At 40.6% G+C, this 19280-nt stretch overlaps 1 protein-coding gene across 2 annotated transcripts in view; it reads right to left on the bottom strand.

Moving 5' to 3' along the window:
- Nucleotides 1–19280, bottom strand: part of ARFGEF2 (ADP ribosylation factor guanine nucleotide exchange factor 2) — a 106157-nt gene that overhangs the window by 5777 nt on the left and 81100 nt on the right. For both annotated transcript variants that reach the window (XM_005604772.4, XM_070246888.1), the window contains exons 28-37: nucleotides 18476–18636; nucleotides 16626–16756; nucleotides 16352–16481; nucleotides 12762–12897; nucleotides 11532–11670; nucleotides 11369–11423; nucleotides 8445–8559; nucleotides 5586–5716; nucleotides 2149–2317; nucleotides 1023–1161 (exon numbers count right to left, since the gene is read on the bottom strand). In XM_005604772.4, coding sequence (XP_005604829.2) covers nucleotides 1023–1161; nucleotides 2149–2317; nucleotides 5586–5716; nucleotides 8445–8559; nucleotides 11369–11423; nucleotides 11532–11670; nucleotides 12762–12897; nucleotides 16352–16481; nucleotides 16626–16756; nucleotides 18476–18636 — 1306 coding nt within the window. The remainder of the gene's footprint in view (nucleotides 1–1022; nucleotides 1162–2148; nucleotides 2318–5585; nucleotides 5717–8444; nucleotides 8560–11368; nucleotides 11424–11531; nucleotides 11671–12761; nucleotides 12898–16351; nucleotides 16482–16625; nucleotides 16757–18475; nucleotides 18637–19280) is intronic.

Here is a 19280-nt window from a genome sequence, read left to right as displayed (position 1 = left end):
GGTGGAGGGAGGGCAAAAGGGGTATGGGGCACATGTGTACGGTGACAGATAAAAACTAGTCTGTTGGTGGTGAACAAGATGCAATCTACACAGAAACTGAAATATAATAAGGGTGACCTGAAATTTAGACAATGTTAAAAGCCAAAAAACTTCATTTCTAACCCCTGCATAACATCCTATCACAGGATATATCATAATTGAGTTATCCATTCCACAGTTGAGCTATTTTAAATAGTTTCTCTTTATAAATAAGTCCGTAGTGAGTACTCTGAGTGGAAATCCTGGTTCCTATTTCTAAGATATTTTCTTAAGTAGATTCGATAACAGTGAAATTACTGACTCAAAGAAAGAGTGAACACTTTAAGGCTCCTGATATATAATGCCACCTGATTTCCAGAAAGGTCCCGTCACTGTACACTCCCCACGAGCGGTGCAGGAGAGTGCGGGTCTTATCATACGGTTGCACAGGAGCAGCAATGCGTATCTGTTTTTAAATCATAAAGGAATAAAAGGAGGCTCAAACATAAGCATCTTGCTCACAGTTGCCCAAGAAGCTGGGTGGCAAAGCCCTGCTCTTCTGTCTGGGCTTTCTCAATGGCCTCCCACTGTTTCTCCATTGCTGCCTTTCCCCACAGTCAAAGTAAGTGCAAGCCAGTATCAGTATGATTCTCATACGTTCCTCTCGGAAGGAAGGAATGATGGGACATTGGAGCTGACAGCGCTCTAAAGAGAACCTAGCGAGGACTTCACTCCAGGCCTGTTGACTCTGAGCTCATTTCACTGCCCAGGTTTCTGTGCCTTAAGAAGTTTAGGAATGAAAGAAATGAGGCCTTGCTCTCTTCAGGGCATGAAGAAAAGTGAAACAGAAGAGTCACTAAATGGAAGGAAAAAACAAAAAGGAAAACAGTTTGAGAGGGCATCAGCATGTAGCATTTTTCTCCTACCCTTTCAATTCACAGTATGGTTGTGATGTATTTTGCGTATTACAGACAAGACATTTAATTGGAAACCAATATTCTTACGTTAAAAGTCGCTGCTGTATTTCTGCCCAGGAATCCCTGCGGTTCTCATCGACATACATTCGAAACAGGATCCTCAAACAACAGGCCAGGCTGCTGGTTTCTTGTTTTAGAAGATTGGGTTTAGACTTGCCCTTAAAACCTGGAGATCAGATAGTCATATAAACAGGGCACACTTCTAGGATAATGCTGAGAAATCATGTGGGAGCCTAACCTAGCTACTTTAGGAAATACTGAAACATCTCACATCTTGACACAGCTCAACTGTGACACCAGAAAACGCAGTCATGACAACTCATCCTCCAGACACACTTCATTCTCAATGCCCGGAACTGTTCTCCATTCGACACTGCTCACTGGCTGCTGAAGCCATGTGTTTCATCTTCTCAAGTGTAACAGCTCTTAAGAATTCTAGCACATTTCTAAGTTGCCAGATTTTTTTTTCACAAAGCACATATAACAACACATTTTCTTAAACAAAACAGTACCAATCAGCCACAGAAACGTGTAAACCACTCTCATAGGCAAAACCTCATTACAGGCAAAGACGTAAAACATCCAGATGGTTTAAAGTCCTAGAGAAAAACGACGTTTTAAAATTGTGGGATGAAATAGGCATTGGGGAAGAAAAAGTAATGGTAACAATAAAAAATTATATAAAGCATCATTTTGGAGAAAGTTCAAAAAATCAGACTCCTACCGTCGCCCCAGGATTTACGTATTTATTTTTGGAGGTGGGGAAGACAGAGAACCCCTAAAAGCCTCAGAAAATGTATAAACGTTTTCTGTTTCTCCTAGACTACCACACTTTCATGTCACGTATTTTTGTCATCATAGTTAACTATACAAGTTTAATCTAATGTCAAATTTCTCGACTTGCTACATCAATTCAAGTCTCTAACTGTCAGTTTGTTTTTCCTTCAAACACTTACTGAGGATCTCCCTGTGCCAGGTAATACTCCTGGTACCGGCATGAAATCTATCCAGCACTTCCCTTCTTTCTTCCTCAAGCATGAAAATATCTGGTAAGTTATTCCAGCTATGTTGACAATATCAGGAATTTCCCAACAGCTTTAACGTTTTAGGATGACCAGTGTGGCCACCTGTCATATCCGCTGTGTGGCCTTACCTGCTCGCCACAGGACAGTCCGCTGCTCGTAATTGGAGTTGAAGGCCTTTGAGAATGAATGGGACTCCTGCAAGCAGTCCAACAGCTTGAAGAGGTGCTGGGAGGACATGCACTTGTACATGCCCTGATTCTCTGTCTCTATGTGGATATCTGCATCCAGCGTGTCTTGCTAGGGAGGGGAGAATAAGAGGGCTAAGTAAAGAAGACGGAGTGGTTTGAGACATTGTACTATCAGATAAAGGCAGTCAGAACTCTCCAGAAGTCCTCTTCTGTGTAAGATACACTTCATTCCTCAACACCCTGAACTATTTTCCCATTTAGTCTCTTGCTCAGTGGCTGGTGAGAGAAAATAGTGAGCTTCTGCATGATGGTTGGCTTTGCCGGCCCAAGTTTCAGTTTTGTCAGTACTGTCTTCACTGCGTGAACAGGAGTATGTAGTTCTCCAATAATTTTACTACAGGATTGCACTGTCCTCTATTTTATTTTACAAAGAAATTGGAAGATGAAAAAATCGAACTGCAATATGTGTGACAGAAGGTGTGAGTCTCAAAACACACTCACTAAAAGAAACAGTTAAACAAAGCCAAGTGGCTTCTTTAGCCTCATCAAGTGACTAATGAACTTAGGAAGTTGAACAAATGTGTTTTCAAATGTGAAGCAAAAACCCCAGAAAAACATGTAAGAAAGGCTAGGAGTTTTTATCGAACGTGTTGCCTGTGAGACATAATTAGGGATTTTACATTTCTTGAGCTCTCTAGGAGTGGACCCCACTCCCCTTATAAGCCAGAAGTTACAAAAGGCAGTGTGTGCAGCATTATCCAAATTGATCTAGAGAGTCAACACAATCCTTATCAAAACCCCAGCTGACTTCTTTGCAAAAATTGACAAGCTGATCCTAAAATTTATATGGAAATGCAAATGGCACAGAACAGCCAAAATAATCTTGGAAAAAAAGGGACAAAGTTGGAAGACACACTTCTCAATTTTAAAACTTACTAAAAAGCTACAGGAATCAAGAGAGTGTAGTACTGGCATAAAGACAGACCTATAGATCAATGGAACAGAACTGAGAGTCCAGAAATAACTCCTTATATTTATGGTCAAGTGATTTCCAGCATGGGTGCCAAAACAAGTCACTGGGGGAAAAAATCTTTACAACAAATGTTGCTGGGACAACTGGATATCTATGTGCAAAAGAATGAAGGCAGACTCCCTATTTCCTATTACATACAAAAGAAAACTCAAAAATGGATCAAAGACCTAAATGTGAGAGCTAAAATTATAAAACTCTTAAAAGAAAACATAGGCCTAAATCTTTGTGACCTTGAAGTAGGCAATGCTTTCTTAGATATAACACTAAAAGTACAAGTGACAAAAAATAGTAACTTGGAATTCATCAAAATTAAAAACGTTTGTATTTCAAAGGACACCATCAAGTAACTGAAAGACAATGTACGGAATGGGAGAAATAGCTGCAAATCTGTCTGACAAGGGACTAGTATCCAGAATATATCTTAAATATCTTACAATTCAACAATAAGATAAATAACCCAATGTAAAAATGGGCAAAAGATTTGACAGACATTTCTCCAAAGACACACAAATGGCGAATAAGCAAAAATGATGCTCAAAATCATTAGTCATTAGGGAAATGGAATTCAAAACCACAATGAGATACCACTTCACACCCACTGGGTTATAATAATTTTTTTAAAAGACAATAACAAGCATCGGTGAGGATGTGAAGAGACTGGAACCTGCATACACTGCTGACGGGAAGGTAAACATAGTGCCCCTGCTTTGGGAAACAGTCTGGTAGTTCCTCACAAAGGTACACACAGAGTTACCACGTGACTCAGCAATTCCAATTCTAGGTATATACTCAAGAGAGTTAAAAACATATGTCCAAGGGGTGGGCCCCATCGCTGAGTGGTTAAAGTTCTGTGTGCTCCGCTTCAGTGGCCAGGTTTGTGGGTTCAGATCCTGGGTGCAGACCTGCTCCACTCATCAGCCATGCTGTGGAGGCATCCCACATACAAAATAGAGGAAGACTGGCACAGATGTTAGCTCAGGGCTGACCATCCACAAGCGAAAAAAAGAGGAAGATTGACAACAGATGTTAGCTCAGGGAGAATCTTTCTCACCAAAAAAAAAAAGTCCACATAAAAACTTGTATATAAATGTTCATAGCAGAATTATTCATAATAGCCGGACGATGGAAACAACCCAAATGTCCATGAACTGAGGGATGGATAAACAGTATGTGGTAGAGCCATACAATGGAAAATTAAGTCATATATAAATATGAAAAATTGTGAAGTATTGATATATATATGCTACAACATAAATGAACCTGGAAAATATTATGATGAGTGAAAGAAGCCAGACACAAAAGCTTACATGTTGTATGATTCCATTAATATGAAATATCCAGATGAGGCAAATCCATAGAGACAGAAAGTACATGAGTGGTTGCCAAGGGCTGGGGCAAGGAAGGAATAAAGGGTGACTGCTAATGGCTAGGGTGTTCCCTTCCACAGTGAAAGACATATTCTGGAATTAGACAGTAGGGATGTCTGCACCACTTTGTAAATATACTAAAATCACTGAATTATACACTTAAAAACTAAAAAAACAAAAAAGGACAGCCTTTGGGCTGGATCTGGCCCACAGACGTATTTTGTTCATCAGTAATTACAGTATTTAATAAACAGGAGATTTCCAACAAGAAAAAGTCTTAACTCTGACTCCTCTTGAAACACGGGAAGAGCATCACGACTTGACCCACCCAACAGCAACAGCCGCTGGAGTGGGGAGGGAGCTGGCTGTGCTTTGGCTGGGCTGGAGCGCCCTGTTCCTCACAGTGCCACCTGGCCTGCCACATCGGCTCACAGGCTCTGCCGCCCACAAGCACTGCAGTTTGCAACCCAAGGTGTAAGGTTACTGCCCAACTTTTGGACACTCAATTCTTGGTTTCCAAGAATACTGTATATACAGAAGACTGCATATACAAAACAAAAAAGTGAGCTTTCTGAAGGAAAAACTAGTATCTTTATCCACATATTTTCCTTCTCAGTTATTTATGGTTAAACTGTAGATGAGTTACGAGGAATAGTCTCTGTGATTAATAACAGTCTTGTTTCGAAGCACCACAGTGAGGGGTGGCATCTGAGCAGTGGTATGCTGGTAAACTGGCTTTCCAGGGAATGAAAAAAAAGGAGACCAATTTTTAGCGTCTACTGATTTCTGTGGTGTAAATACTCCCATCGTGGTCAATAATTTCAAGCTACCCAATATGATGTCACTGAACAAGGGGTTGGGCAGAGAGGAGCAGGATGGGCTCTTGTGAGCCAGGACAAGCTGGCTCCAGCACACCACTGCATCTGAGCAAGCTCCCCTGGGACGAGGATGCCCTTCTCGAGGCCTGTTCTCATTACCTGGGCAGCAACCATGTGCTCTGCATCTTCCTTTTTGCTTGTTGCAGGGTAGAACACGATGTTGTCAATGGTCTGTATCAATTCCAGCTGGACCACACACTTGATGAGGAGGCTGGCAAACAGTTTCTGATCTATATTAGATGATAAAGATTAACCCTAATAATGATTCAGCCAGTAATGAATAAATATTCACTGAGCTCCTACTATGCGGTAGGCACAGTTCTTGATGCTGTGGCATAACCATGAATAAGCTGGACAAAAATCCCAGCTCCCATGACAGAGACTGACAATAAACAAGATATCTAAGTACAAGACATAGTATGTCAAATGATGATGACATAAGGTAGGGATGGGGATAAGGCAGGGATGGTGTTTGGGTGGGGTTGCAAGTTTAAACAAGCTGGTCAGGAAGCATCTCTCCGAAAATGTGATATTTGAGCAAAGACCTGAAGAAGGGAGGTTAGCTATGCAGGTTCCGTGTCCTCCGGCAAGTTTCTCTGCCGCCACTCCTACAGACCAGCTTCCGACTGTGCCCTAACCACACGGGGCTACAGGTTCCTGCGGTAGCCAGACTATCCACAGAGGTCTGAATTTCAGTTTTGAGGGACAGGGGCGGGGCTCACTTAAGTCTTTAGTTCTGGATCACTTGCTGTCTGCCCTGGAGGTAGTACCTGCTTTCTACATTTTCTACTTCTATATCCCTCAAGAGTCCTCTTTTACCTTTTACTGGTTAGCCATCTTTGACTAGTTAACAATTCTTTATGTAGCATTTTCCCTGTTCAAATTATTGGTGTGGTTTCTGCCTACTGACTAGTCTCTGACTAGTGTCTCATCCATTTTTATCTTCTTAATCCCTGGGCTCAAGGGCAACACATGTCAAGTACTTCGTAAGTGATGGCTGATTTGACTATAGTAAAAGTAGAGATTTCTTATTCAACTTATTGTCATAGAATCAGAATGTTGAAAACATTAAATACAGCATTTAGTGATGGAAAACAAGAAGGTTTGGTCACCTTCAAGATTTTGAAAGTGGCTGTGAAATTATATATACACACAAACACACACACAAGCATATAAATTGTCTATACAGCATTAAGTTTTAATTGAAAAAGAAGACAGTGAAGTTGTAATATTATAACTTATGCCAATTCAATTACATCATCTTGGACCAAAAATTAAGAGAAGGGAAGAAAACAAAACGAGTGGGGTAAGAGACTCTGCCTGCTGCTCCACTCAGTGAGGCATGCCCAGAACAGGGGCTGAGATGGAGACGGGAGAAAGGAGCACCGTTCCTTGGAGCAACAGCAGGGTCTTGAGTCCCAGGCATCTCTCAGAGTACAGATGTTTTGCTGCACTGAGAGTGGTTCTATTTAAAGAAATGTACACTTGCCCCCTACACACAAGCCAACCTCTTTATCTGGAGCTGATGAGGAAACAGAGCTCACGCTCTCACTGGACACTGGAGAGAAAGTGGCTGTGCTGCAGCTGCTGAGGAACAGGGCGTCAGTCTCCAACATGGCACCTTTTTAATGGATTTCAAGGGTGACTATTTTTTATGCCTTCAAAAGGTAATGGTGATCACACATGGCTTTTTCTAACATGGTGCTTCAGAAGTTAACAACAATATGAACACCTACAGCCTGACATGTTGAGAAGAGGGTGGGACTATATGAAGAAAAACAACAGGCACACAACTTCAAAAAAGGCCAGAATGACACCAGAAAAGTTCTGATTCTCAGTCAGCTAAAAGTGTGTCTGAACCCCAACTCTACTACATATTGGCAAGTCATGTCATTGAAGTCCCAGTTCACTCGAATGTAAAAGAGTACTTCCTCAAAGGGTTAGCGTAAGGATTACATGAGATCACACACATGAAACACACAGTATAGTGCCTGACTCATGGCAACTGTTCAACCTATTTTTTCAAATGACAGACAGCAAAACACACCATAAGCAGCATTAAGAGACAAACTGGTAAAAGTAACTCGAAACTCATACACAGAAAAGGGATCTTTAACATATAAAGAGCTCCTCCAAGCCAATAAAAAAAGACCAACAATCAATATGAAATGAACAAAGATTATGAACAGATAATTCATAGAAAAAATAGAAATGGTTCTTAAACACATGAAAAACTTCTCAGTTTCACTCATAACTAGAAAGCTGCAAATGAAAACTACTCCAAAGATGCCAAGTATCACCCAGGTGTTCCCAAAGATCATGTAAATAGGTACAACCTTAGTGGGCAGCAATCTGGAATTATCTGTCAAATGGCAAGTGTACTTATCTGTTAATCTAGCAACCCTATTTCTAGGAATTTATTGTACAGATAAACTCACAAATGACAGATATAGTAGGTGATTCGGTGTAGTACTGTTTGTAAAAAAAAAAAAAAAGATTGGGAATAATATAAATGTCCATTAGTAGGAACCCAATTAAGCAAACAATAGTACATCAACATCCTGGGATAAGACACAATAGTATAAAAGAATGTGAAAGCTCCTTAGGTACCGATTTTGAATGATCTCTAAGATATATTAAGAGAAAAAGGAATAATGCACAGTATTCTATAATTTATATAAAAAGTAAAGGAAGAGAATTGATACATAAATATGGATATACATGTGTATGTGTGTGTATGGATATGCATTTGCTTGTATATAAACAAAATGTTTCTGGAAAGGTACATAAAAAACTGGTGACACTGGCTGCTACAGGGAAGGGACTGGTAGACTGAGGCACAGGGTGGAAGACAGGCTTATCACGTTTACGCTTTTGCACCTTCTGAATACCTGAATCAGGTAAACGTGTTACCTATTTAAAATAAATAAATAACAACATCAACAAAAGCCAGCTTACTTGCGTACGGTCTGCCCTTCCAGCTGTCATCGGTCGGGTTGGAGAGCTGGCTCTGGCCTCGCTCCGAGGCATTCTTATCTATGCTGCTCAAAGACTGGCGGTCCAGATCCACGTCCTAAAAGTAAGCCAGAGAGAAACACAATGTCCATTTCTCTTCATCCACAATTCAGTACCCGAGCAGAGATGTGCCTGTTTTAACACTGCTTCGCCCAACTTGAATTTAAGGGTCTTGCTCAGCTTGAAATAAAATTATCCTGAATGCTTAATGTAGCACTTCTCAAAGGCTGCACAAGAGAGACTGTGAATTTCAATTATTCCTTCCATTAAGAGTTCACATTTTCTGATTCCAATTTAGAGGGCATTTCTCTATATATCATGATTTATCAGTGAGAGTGACAAATTTTTTTTTTTTTTTTATTAATGTTATGATAGATTACAACCTTGTGAGATTTCAGTTGTACATTTTTGTTAGTCATGTTGTGGGTACACCACTTCCCCCTCTGTGCCCTCCCCCCACCCCCCCTTTTCCCTGGTAACCACCGATCAGATCTCCATATCAATATACTAAATTCCACCTATGAGTGGAGTCATATAGAGTTCGTCTTTCTCTGACTGGCTTATTTTGCTTAACATAATACCCTCGAGGTCCATCCACGTTGTTGTGAATGGGCCAATTTTGTCTTTTTTTATGGCTGAGTAGTATTCCATTGTGTATATATACCACATCTTCTTTATCCAATCATCAGTTTCTGGGCATGTAGGCTGGTTCCACGTCTTGGCTATTGTAAATAATGCTGCGATGAACATAGGGGTGCAACGGACTCTTGAGATTTCTGATATCAGGTTCTTAGGATAGATACCCAGTAATGGGATGGCTGGGTCATAGGGTATTTCTATTTTAACTTTTTGAGAAATCTCCATACTGTTTTCCATAGTGGTTGTACCAGTTTGCATTCCCACCAACAGTGTATGAGGGTTCCTTTTTCTCCACAACCTCTCCAACATTTGTCACTCTTGGTTTTGGATGTTTTTGCCAATCTAACGGGTGTAAGGTGATATCTTAGTGTAGTTTTGATTTGCATTTCCCTGATGATTAGCGATGATGAACATCTTTTCATGTGTCTATTGGCCATATTCATATCTTCTTTTGAGAAATGTCTGTTCATGTCCTCTGCCCATTTTTTGATCGGGTTGTTTGTTTTTTTGTTGTTAAGCCGTGTGAGTTCTTTGTATATTATGGAGATTAACCCTTTGTCAGATAAGTGGCTTGTGAATATTTTTTCCCAATTAGTGAGCTGTTTTTTTGTTTCAATCCTGTTTTCCCTTGCCTTGAAGAAGCTCTTTAGTCTGATGAAGTCCCATTTGTTTATTCTTTCTATTGTTTCCCTCAACTGAGGAGTTACAGTGTCCGAAAAGATTCTTTTGAAACTGATGTCAAAGAGTGTACTGCCTATATTCTCTTCCAAAAGACTTATTGTCTCAGGCCTAATCTTTAGGTCTTTGATCCATTTTGAGTTTATTTTGGTGTGTGGTGAAAAAGACTGGTCAATTTTCAATCTTTTGCATGTGGCTGTCCAGTTTTCCCAGCACCATTTGTTGAAGAGACTTTCTTTTCTCCATTGTAGGCCCTCTGCTCCTTTATCAAAGATTAGCTGTCCATAGATGTGTGGTTTTATCTCTGGGCTTTCAATTCTGTTCCATTGATCTGTGGACCTGTTTTTGTACCAGTACCATGCTGTTTTGATCACTGTAGCTTTGTAGTATGTTTTGAAATCGGGGATTGTGATTCCGCCGGCTTTGTTTTTCTTGCTCAGGATTGCTTTAGCAATTCACGGTCTTTTGTTGCCCCATATGAATTTTAGGATTGTTTGTTCGAGAGTGACAAATTTTTAATGAGATCAAGTCCAAAAATAAACTGGTGAGACAGCTAGCTTTTTTTTTTTCAAGTTGAAAGCAGAAGACAGAGTTAAAAAACAGAAAATGTTTAAAAATAATGTGCTTCATTTTTAAGTTGGTATATCCCAAATGCTTTTCAAAATCTAATAGCCTTATAGTTATTTGGGAATAGAGGTTAATATTACAAACCCCCTGTAAACCAAAGTATTCTAAAGTGAGACTTGAATTAGAACTTCTTTATGTGGCCTCACACAAAAAATAAGCACCACTGTTTTACTGGTGTGGAGGAAAGCACTCTTTATTTAGGAGAACAACAAATGACGATAATTACACCCAAGTGTTACCTGTAACAGACGCAGAACTGACCTGAGAGTCCAACAAGGGAGCATTAGTTAAGTAAATTATAATAATGTGCAGCCACTGAAAAGGCGGTTCTCAAAGAATATTTAAAAATATGGAGAGGGAGCTGGTCCCATGGCTGAGTGGTTAAGTCTGTGCGCTCTGCTTCGGCGGCCCAGGGTTTCACTGGTTCAGATCCTGGGCACAGACCTGGCCCAGCTCACCAGGCCATGCTGACGCGGCGTCCCACACGCCACAACTAGAAGGACCCACAACTAAAATATACGACTATGTACTTAGGGGGTTTGGGGAGAAGGAGGAAAAATTTAAAAAAAAAAAAAAAGGAAAGAAATCACTAAATAAACAAAAATATAGAGAAATGCTCACAATGTTGTTACATAATACATTACATGTCGCGTGTGCCCAAATTTCACATGTGTGTGCGTTATATACACACAGTCACATAAAGAAAAACGTAGAAATGTAAATAAACTGTGGTTTTCATTAGATGAGGTGACTTATTTTCTTAATACTTTTCTGTACGTTCTAAAAAATAGGTTTCATATGTTTTTAGAGCTCTTAACCTTTCTTACTCACTTTCCATCAGAAAAGCACAAACTCTTCAGGCTGCTTAATTTTTTACCATGATATCAGAAAGACAACCAAAAAAAAAAAAATAATAATCCTACCAAATGTTTTTCTGATGAATCTTCCTCCATTCCTGCAGGTCTCCATGTCAGCAAACTTAGCGGAATGCAAGAGAAGGAAAACGATCAATGTGAAAGGAAACCCGGAGCTTTAAGATATCCACTGAACACAGAAGTAAATAGCAATAATTACACTGACACTTACACATGCGGGATGGTTGTTTTAAAAATATCCAACATACAATTGCATGTTTCATCCCAAACAGCAGGACTGAATTTCTCTCCATTGGATATTACTAAGTTTTCTAAGCAATTTGTACCTGATCGAGCCAACTGCTCATTATCTGTAAAATAAAGCAACATTTATCATTAAACCTCAATTGCTGTTTTTGATTCCCACCAGATGGCTGATGCTTCATATTCTAAGGTGGAGACTACACAAAAAAATATATAGGCTTAAAGAGAAGCACTGATACAGACGGTATTAACATTTTTATAGTTAAAGTAGGCCCTAACGAGGTAAAATTATTTATCATAGTTTTATTGCTGAGATGGAGGAAGGTCAACATTTTGCTACTTAATTAACTGGCTTCCTGTACCAGAAATGGTAAAAGAAGATGGAAAATATTAGACCAGTGTTTCTAAAAATTTAGTCAAACACTTCATCTCCAGTTTTTGCCATATCAGTATCAACTGTTTTATCTTTTATTTTAAAACTGAGTCATGGGGCCGCCCTGGTGGCACAGCAGTTCAGTTCATGCACTCTGCTGCAGCGGCCTGGGGTTTGCCAGTTTGGATCCCGGGCATGGACCTACACACTGCTTATCAAGCCATACCGTGGGGCAGGTGTCCCACATATAAAATAGAGAAGGATGGGCACAGATGTTAGCTCAGGGCCAGTCTTCCTCAGGAAAAAAAAAAAAAAAAAAAAACCAACCAAAAAAAACCTGAGTCACCTTTTGAAAAACTTAAGTAAATTAAGCCTCATCTTAAGCCAAAACTATCTATGGAATCCAGGTGTAAGGTAGTACGTGGGTATTATTTCTGATATACCCAAAATAAACACATAAATACTCAAACAAAAAACGTCCATTGATGAAGCTGTTGATCTCAACTCCCATAGCACAGTTTGAAAAACATCTTATTATAGAAAATTTCAAACATACAAAAGCAGAAAGAATAGTATAATGTATAAAGGTACGTCTTTTAAAACATAAAAACAACTACATCCCATCTTAAAGAAATGCTTTACAAACTGATTTGGTGGGGAAGTTGTTTTTATGATCTAATTAAATTAAAAGAATATACATTTTCACTAGTTAAATTATACATTTGTACTCCTTGGCATTATATTCATGCTTTCATATACTGAAAAACTTAATCTCTCATTAAGGACTATGTCAAGAAAAATAACGCCTAGAGACATACAGAGTACCTTGTTTTACACACCACTGCAACTGCGCAAATACATCAGAAAGAAGAACTTCATTCAAAGCTTCATAAAACTGGGTAAAGACATCACAAATAGCATAAAGTGCGTGATTGCAAGTTGTTGTCATCCACTCGGACTTCTGGAAAACAATAAAAAGATAATGTCTAAAAGCAACTCTCCCTGCAGTGCGATGGGCAGTCTTATACATCATTGGCAAACGTTTCCAGAAAACAATTTGGCAGTATGTAACAACAGTCTTAAAAACGTTCATATCCACTGACGCAGCAACATGACTCCCAGAATGGACCTTAAAGAAATAATCAAAGATTTGTGGGTGAAGGTTTATGAATAAAGATGTTTACCACACTAGCATTTAGGTACTGAAAACACAGATACAAATTAATGCCCAACAATGTGAATAAATTAAGTGCATCCACATGACAGAATATTAAACAGGAATTCAAAGTGATACTTTTTTCGCTGCTATAAATTAAATTGAATTAATTAACTTATTGAAGTATAGTTGACTTACAATATTATGTTGGTTTCAGGTGTACAACATAGTAATTCGATGTTTATATACATTATGAAATGATCGCCATTATAAGTCTAGTAATTTGCCATCATACAAAGGCATTACAATATTATTGACTACATTCTCTACGCTGTATATTACATCTCCATGACTTATTTATTTTATAACTGGAAGTTTGTACCTCTTAATCCCCTTCACCTATTCTGCCTGACTCCCCACCTGCTCGCCCTCTGGCAACCACCAGTTTGTTCTCTGTATCTATGAGTCTGTTTCTGTTGTTTTGTTTCTTAGATTCTACATATAAGTGAAACCATATGGTGTTTGTCTTTCTCTGTCTGGCTTATTTCACTTAGCATAGTACCCTCCAGGTCCATCCATGTTGTTGCAAATGGCAAGATTCCATTTTTTTTAATGGGTGAGTAATATTCCATTGTGTGTGTGTGTCTGTGTATACACAGACACCACTTCTTCTTTATCCATTCGTCTATTGATGGACACTTAGCTTGCTTCCATATCTTGGTTATTGTAAATAACGCTAAGTAATAAATATATCCATTTGACAGAATATTAACAGTCATTCAAAGTGATACTTACAAAAGTTTTAAATTTGGGAAAAATGAGTATGAGAGTTTACTAAATACACTGCACATCAAAAGTTTAAATATTAAAAATGATGCCATGAAATTACCAGAGGAAATATAGAGAGAGATTTATAAAATCATGGACAAGGGAAGGATTGCTAACCATGATCTCAAAAGTAGAAACCGTAAAGGAAAAACTGACAGATTAAGTTCTTTAAAAGCTTAAATTTGGGCCAGCCCCAGTGGCCTAGTGGTTAAGTTCAGTGTGCTCTGCCTTGGTGGCCCAGGTTCGGATCCCAGGTGCCAATCCACACCACTCGTCTATCAGTGGCCATGCTGTGGCGGCAGCTCACATACAAAAAGAGGAAGAATGGCAGCAGATGTTACCTCAGGGAGAATATTCCTCAGCAAAAATCAATCAATCAATCAATCTGTAGTTGGTGGGAGCTAACTTTTTTAAAAAAGCTAAAATTTTCTAAAACAGAAAAGAAACGAGAATAACAAAGTGGGCAAAATCACCTGCAATTTACGTAAGGATCTGCTATATTATTTATATATTAAAAGACTCATAGATCAATAGGAAAAAGATGAATAACCCAACAGGGAGGGGCTAAGGATATGAAAAGGCAATTCATAAAAGAAGAAACACAGGCGCCGGCCCCATGGCTGAGTGGTTAAGTTCATATACTCTGCTTTGGCGGCCTGGAGTTTGTTGGTTTGGATCCTGGGTGTGGACTTACACACCGCTCATCAAGCCATGCTGTGGTAGCATCCCAAATAGAAGAAGTAGAATGACTTACAACTGGGATATACAACTATGTACTGGGGCTTTGGGGAGACGAAAAAAAAAAAAAAGAAATGCAAATGATCAATGAGGCAAAGGAAAATATGCAAACTCACCAGCAATTAGAAAATTGTTTTAATGTTATATTTTTGGCCCATCAACTTAACAATGATTAAATAAATTAAAATATGAAGAGCTCGAGAGAGTACGAGAAACAGGAACTCTCCTGCATGGCTCCAGTGTAAACGGCTACAAATTTACTGGGAGGTCAGCTTAGAAGCTCACATCAAAAGCCTCAGTAACGTGTAAGCCCCTGACCTAACAGTCAGACCACCCATCCTGAATAAAAAAGAAACAAGTAAAAATGTAGCTGCAAAAAATGTTCATTTCAGTGCTGCCTAAAGAAAGAAAAATTGGAAATAATTTTACATGGACCATGGAACATCCACAGCTAGGAATACTGTGCAGCTCTTATAATGCTGCAGAAGAAAAGCTAGAGTTGTGGTAAAACATTCATGTATAAGTTAAAAAGGTAGTTTACAATATGTGTGTTGGGATTCGATTTTTGTAAAAAACAAAAAAAACCCCACACACATGAGAAGTTATCTGAAGGGTTAACAGTGGTTGCCTGGGGGCTGGCCCGGTGGCACAGTGGTTAAGTGCGCACATTCCGCTTTGGCAGCCTGGGGTTCGCCGGTTTGGATCCTGGGTGCAGACATGGCACCACTCATCAGACCATGCTGTGGTAGGCGTCCTACATATAAAGTGGAGGAAAATGGGCATGGATGTTAGCTCAGGGACAGTCTTCCTCAGCAAAAAGGAAGAGGATTGGCAGTAGTTAGCTCAGGGCTAATTTTCCTCAAAAAAAAAAAAAAAACCAAGGAAAAAAAACAGTGGTTGCCTGGAACTATGGGTGTTTAAATGAGTTCTTCCTCTGTTTTCTGATTTGCTTGATAATGAAGAAAAATTTAAGTTACTTTAAAGTAAGATTAGAAAACTTTATCTATACTAGGACCTCAACCATATTAAACCATGTAGAAGACTGAGGGAAATCTGCCAAAACAGTCCTAATTCCTAAATGGTAAAATTATGAATTTTCTCTATATTCCTAATATTCCATATTAAGGATATGTTACTTTAATACCAGGGGGAGGGAGGGAATGGTGTTCCTAAAAAAGGTAAAAAAGTTACTCTCCCATCTAAAAATCTTGAGATAGAGTATCTTTTCCCCATCCCCTACCCCTAGAGGAGAAATAATAAAGACAGCTAGAGGCATCAAACAGCCCTTAAAAAAAGGCCTAATGTTTACCAATATCATCTCCAACTGCGATTTTATCAAAAATCCTTTTAATGGGTTTTTAAAGGGACCAGAGATATTCCACTTTTTACTAACTGTTGAGAAGTCGATATGAACCCAGTAACTAAGCAGTCCAGTCAAGTGCCCTGCTGAATGAGCAGCGCAATGCCCGAGGGCCAAGTGGGCAGATGGACCATGGTGACCCTTCCCCAGATGGGGCGAGTTTCTTAGTACTAGTTGATCCCGGTAGAAGAGTGCCAGGAAGGGTGTTTCTATTCTTAAAACACACCCTAAGTAGCTCAGCATTTAAGGCTTCCGTGACATGGCCCCCAGAGTCAGACAAAGGGCAAAGGGGCCCCCCGCCTTTCCCAGGGCAGTGCGTTAGTTGTCACCTACCTCAGACTGCTGCTCCGGGAGTTTCATGTTGTCAAAAATCCTGAATACGATTCTGAACAGGTCCTGCCACCAGTGCTTTTCAAAGGTGTGGCCATAGCTCTTCATGATCTCGAACATGACCGTGAGTCCTCTAGAGGAAACAAAGCCAGGAGCAGAAGAGGGAATGGGGCGGGCAGAGAACGGCAGAGAAGACAGTGGGAGAGCATGAGGTCAGGTGAGCAGGCGACGGAGGCTCACTCAGGGATGAAGGCACACCGCCCCGAGACATGGTTACCTTGTCCGTACATCCAGCTTGCATCTATTAATGATACAGGAGAGCTCAAACAGGATGGGGAACCAGCCTCGGACCCAGACTCTGTCGCCAGGAGCCACATTCATGTCATCACTTGTGTATTCTTGTAGCACCTACAATGAAAGTCCCTTCTCAGATGCAGACCAAGCAAGCAAAGGAAGGAACTGAAAGAAGACTACACAAAAATTAAGGCTCCACATATTTTCCTCTCCTAAAAATATGCATTCAGCAAGGTAGGATGAGGAATCCCGGGGATTTTTTTCTCCCTACATCGCCCCAGTACATAGTTGCATATTCTAGTTGTGGGTCCTCCTAGTTGTGGCATGTGGGACGCTGCCTCAACATGGCCTGACAAGTGGTGCCATGTCTGCGCCCAGGATCCAAACCAGCGAAACCCTGGGCCGCCAAAGCAGAGCGCGTGAACTCAACCACTTGGCCATGGGGCCGGCCCCCATACATACTATTGAAAACAGCAGCAGCTGCTATTTACTGAGCGCTCATTCTGGAGTAGGAACTGTGACAGTGCTTTACATGGAATAACAGTTCTCACAACAACGCCATGAGCCAGGGAGAAATAACGGTCCCATTTAACAGATGAGTGACCTGAAGCACTAATAGGTTATGTAAGCTGCCCAACCTCGCGTAGGCAGGCGCTGGCAGTCTTTCCAGGCTGGATGTGAAGCCCTGCGCTCTGCCCTGTCTCTGGGATTTTGAGCCCTCTGCTCTGTAACTTCTCTTGAAGTGGGACCGTCTGCTGTAATGGAATTTCTTTATCAACTCTGGTTATCTAACATTAGGCGATTTCTCTCTGTGCTTCGGTTAACTCCCCAATACAATGAGGATAGAATTACCCATCTCATAGGTCTGACGCAGAGATTAAATGAATCAACACACAGAAAATACCTAGAATGGTGCCTGACATGTAGCGAGTGCTCCACAAACAGCGGCTCTCATTATCATCAGTTCTCAATGAGCTGTTGTAGGGACCACACATCATCTTAGGTGTTGGAGTTCTGTAAAGAATGCTTAAGGGGAGGGGCTGGCCCAGTGGTGCAGCTGTTAAGTGAGCAAGTTCTGCTTCAGCGGCCCGGGGTTCACTGGTTCAGATCCCAGGTGTGGACATGGCACCGCTTGGCACGCCATGCTGTGGTAGGCGTCCCACATATAAAGTAGAGGAAGATGGGCACGGATGTTAGCTCACGGCCAGTCTTCCTCAGCAAAAAGAGGGGGATTGGCAGCAGTTAGCTCAGGGCTAATCTTCCTCGGAAAAAAAAAACAAATGCTTAAGGGGCGATCTGAACAGGCCATCATAGTTTAGATATGCTTGTTTCTACCAAATTCCATGTTTTGAGCCTGTCATTTAAATCAAGCAGGCCTCTTTGGAAAGGTGAGACATAACAGGAAAACCCCAAACATTTTTGTGAGAAAACAAAAGGAGACTTATAAACCTGATTCCTCAGCCACGTCACAATGGCAAAATGTCATTTCCTAAAAGGAAGGCTTGATTTCTTCCAAATAAGAAGGTCTAGTTTCTTCAGCTTTGCCAAAATTCAAAACTAAAATACTGTTATCGTCTACAAAAACAATTTGTAGAATACTGCATAAAAGTTCAATATGAATAAAATCAATAATTTCACACATACAAAATAACAGAATAGGTATAACCCTGCAATGGCAGCATTTTGAAATAGACACCTAGTTTAGGGCAAACACACATTTCTAAAAGAGTAGCTGGAAAGTTCTTTGCCAGGAGGAAGGGGTTGTTGCCTACTGACAAAACGGATGACTCTCTTCCCCTCCCTGCCTGTGTGAGCGAGGAGAGGGAAACGCACCCGCGGCCTCTCGGAGACATATTTCCCACAGAAGCGGATGAGCCGGATCGCTTCCATGCTGGTGTCCGGGAAGGCAGCATTGCAGGCGAACTCCGATAAGCACTTCACAGCATCCTGAAAGGAATCGATGGCTGCAGGGAAGTGGTGCTGGAAAATGGTTGCTGGGGAAACAGAGGCACATTTTTCATAAGACCAGGATTTAGAAATAGGGATTAAACACTCACACACCACAGATGATTACTTTTGTGAAAATCTAAGAAAAGCATGTCAGTATCTCTGGAAAACAGTTTCTTATTAAATTATCCAGGAACGAATGCACTGAGTACAGCTTGGGCTAAACTGGTTCTTGAGCTCAAGCAATGGTGTAAAGGCCCAAATATTCACTCATTCAACATTTACTGAGTGCCAGCTATGTGCAAAGCATGATCGCAGACCCTGATGACATAGAAGTGACCAAATTTCCTGCCCTCAGGACGCTCATGCTCCAGTGAGAAAGACAGACAATAATCACCTAAGTCACTACAGATGTAAAACAATCTCACATGGGGCGAGTGCGGGGTACGGGGACAGAAGGTAGGAGCAGCCGTTGAGGCTGGGGGGCAGGGCAGGACTCTCTGAAGAGGTCCTATCTGAGAAGTGTCCCTAAGACAGTGAGAGAGGCAAGCCAGGACAAAACCAAGTTTAAGCAGGATGCCCAGGTGTCCATTTCAACTTAAGTGATTTTAGGCTGGAGCCCGAGGAACTAGGTAAGGTACAAACATTGATGTGTGTGAAGTTGGCCTTCAGTGGTCTGCCTGATAGAAGC

The sequence above is a fragment of the Equus caballus genome, chromosome 22, assembly GCF_041296265.1.
Source record: "Equus caballus isolate H_3958 breed thoroughbred chromosome 22, TB-T2T, whole genome shotgun sequence".
In the NCBI taxonomy this organism is placed as follows: domain Eukaryota; kingdom Metazoa; phylum Chordata; class Mammalia; order Perissodactyla; family Equidae; genus Equus; species Equus caballus.
Note: the sequence above shows the minus strand (reverse complement) of the source record. Positions and strands in the feature narration are given on the sequence as shown.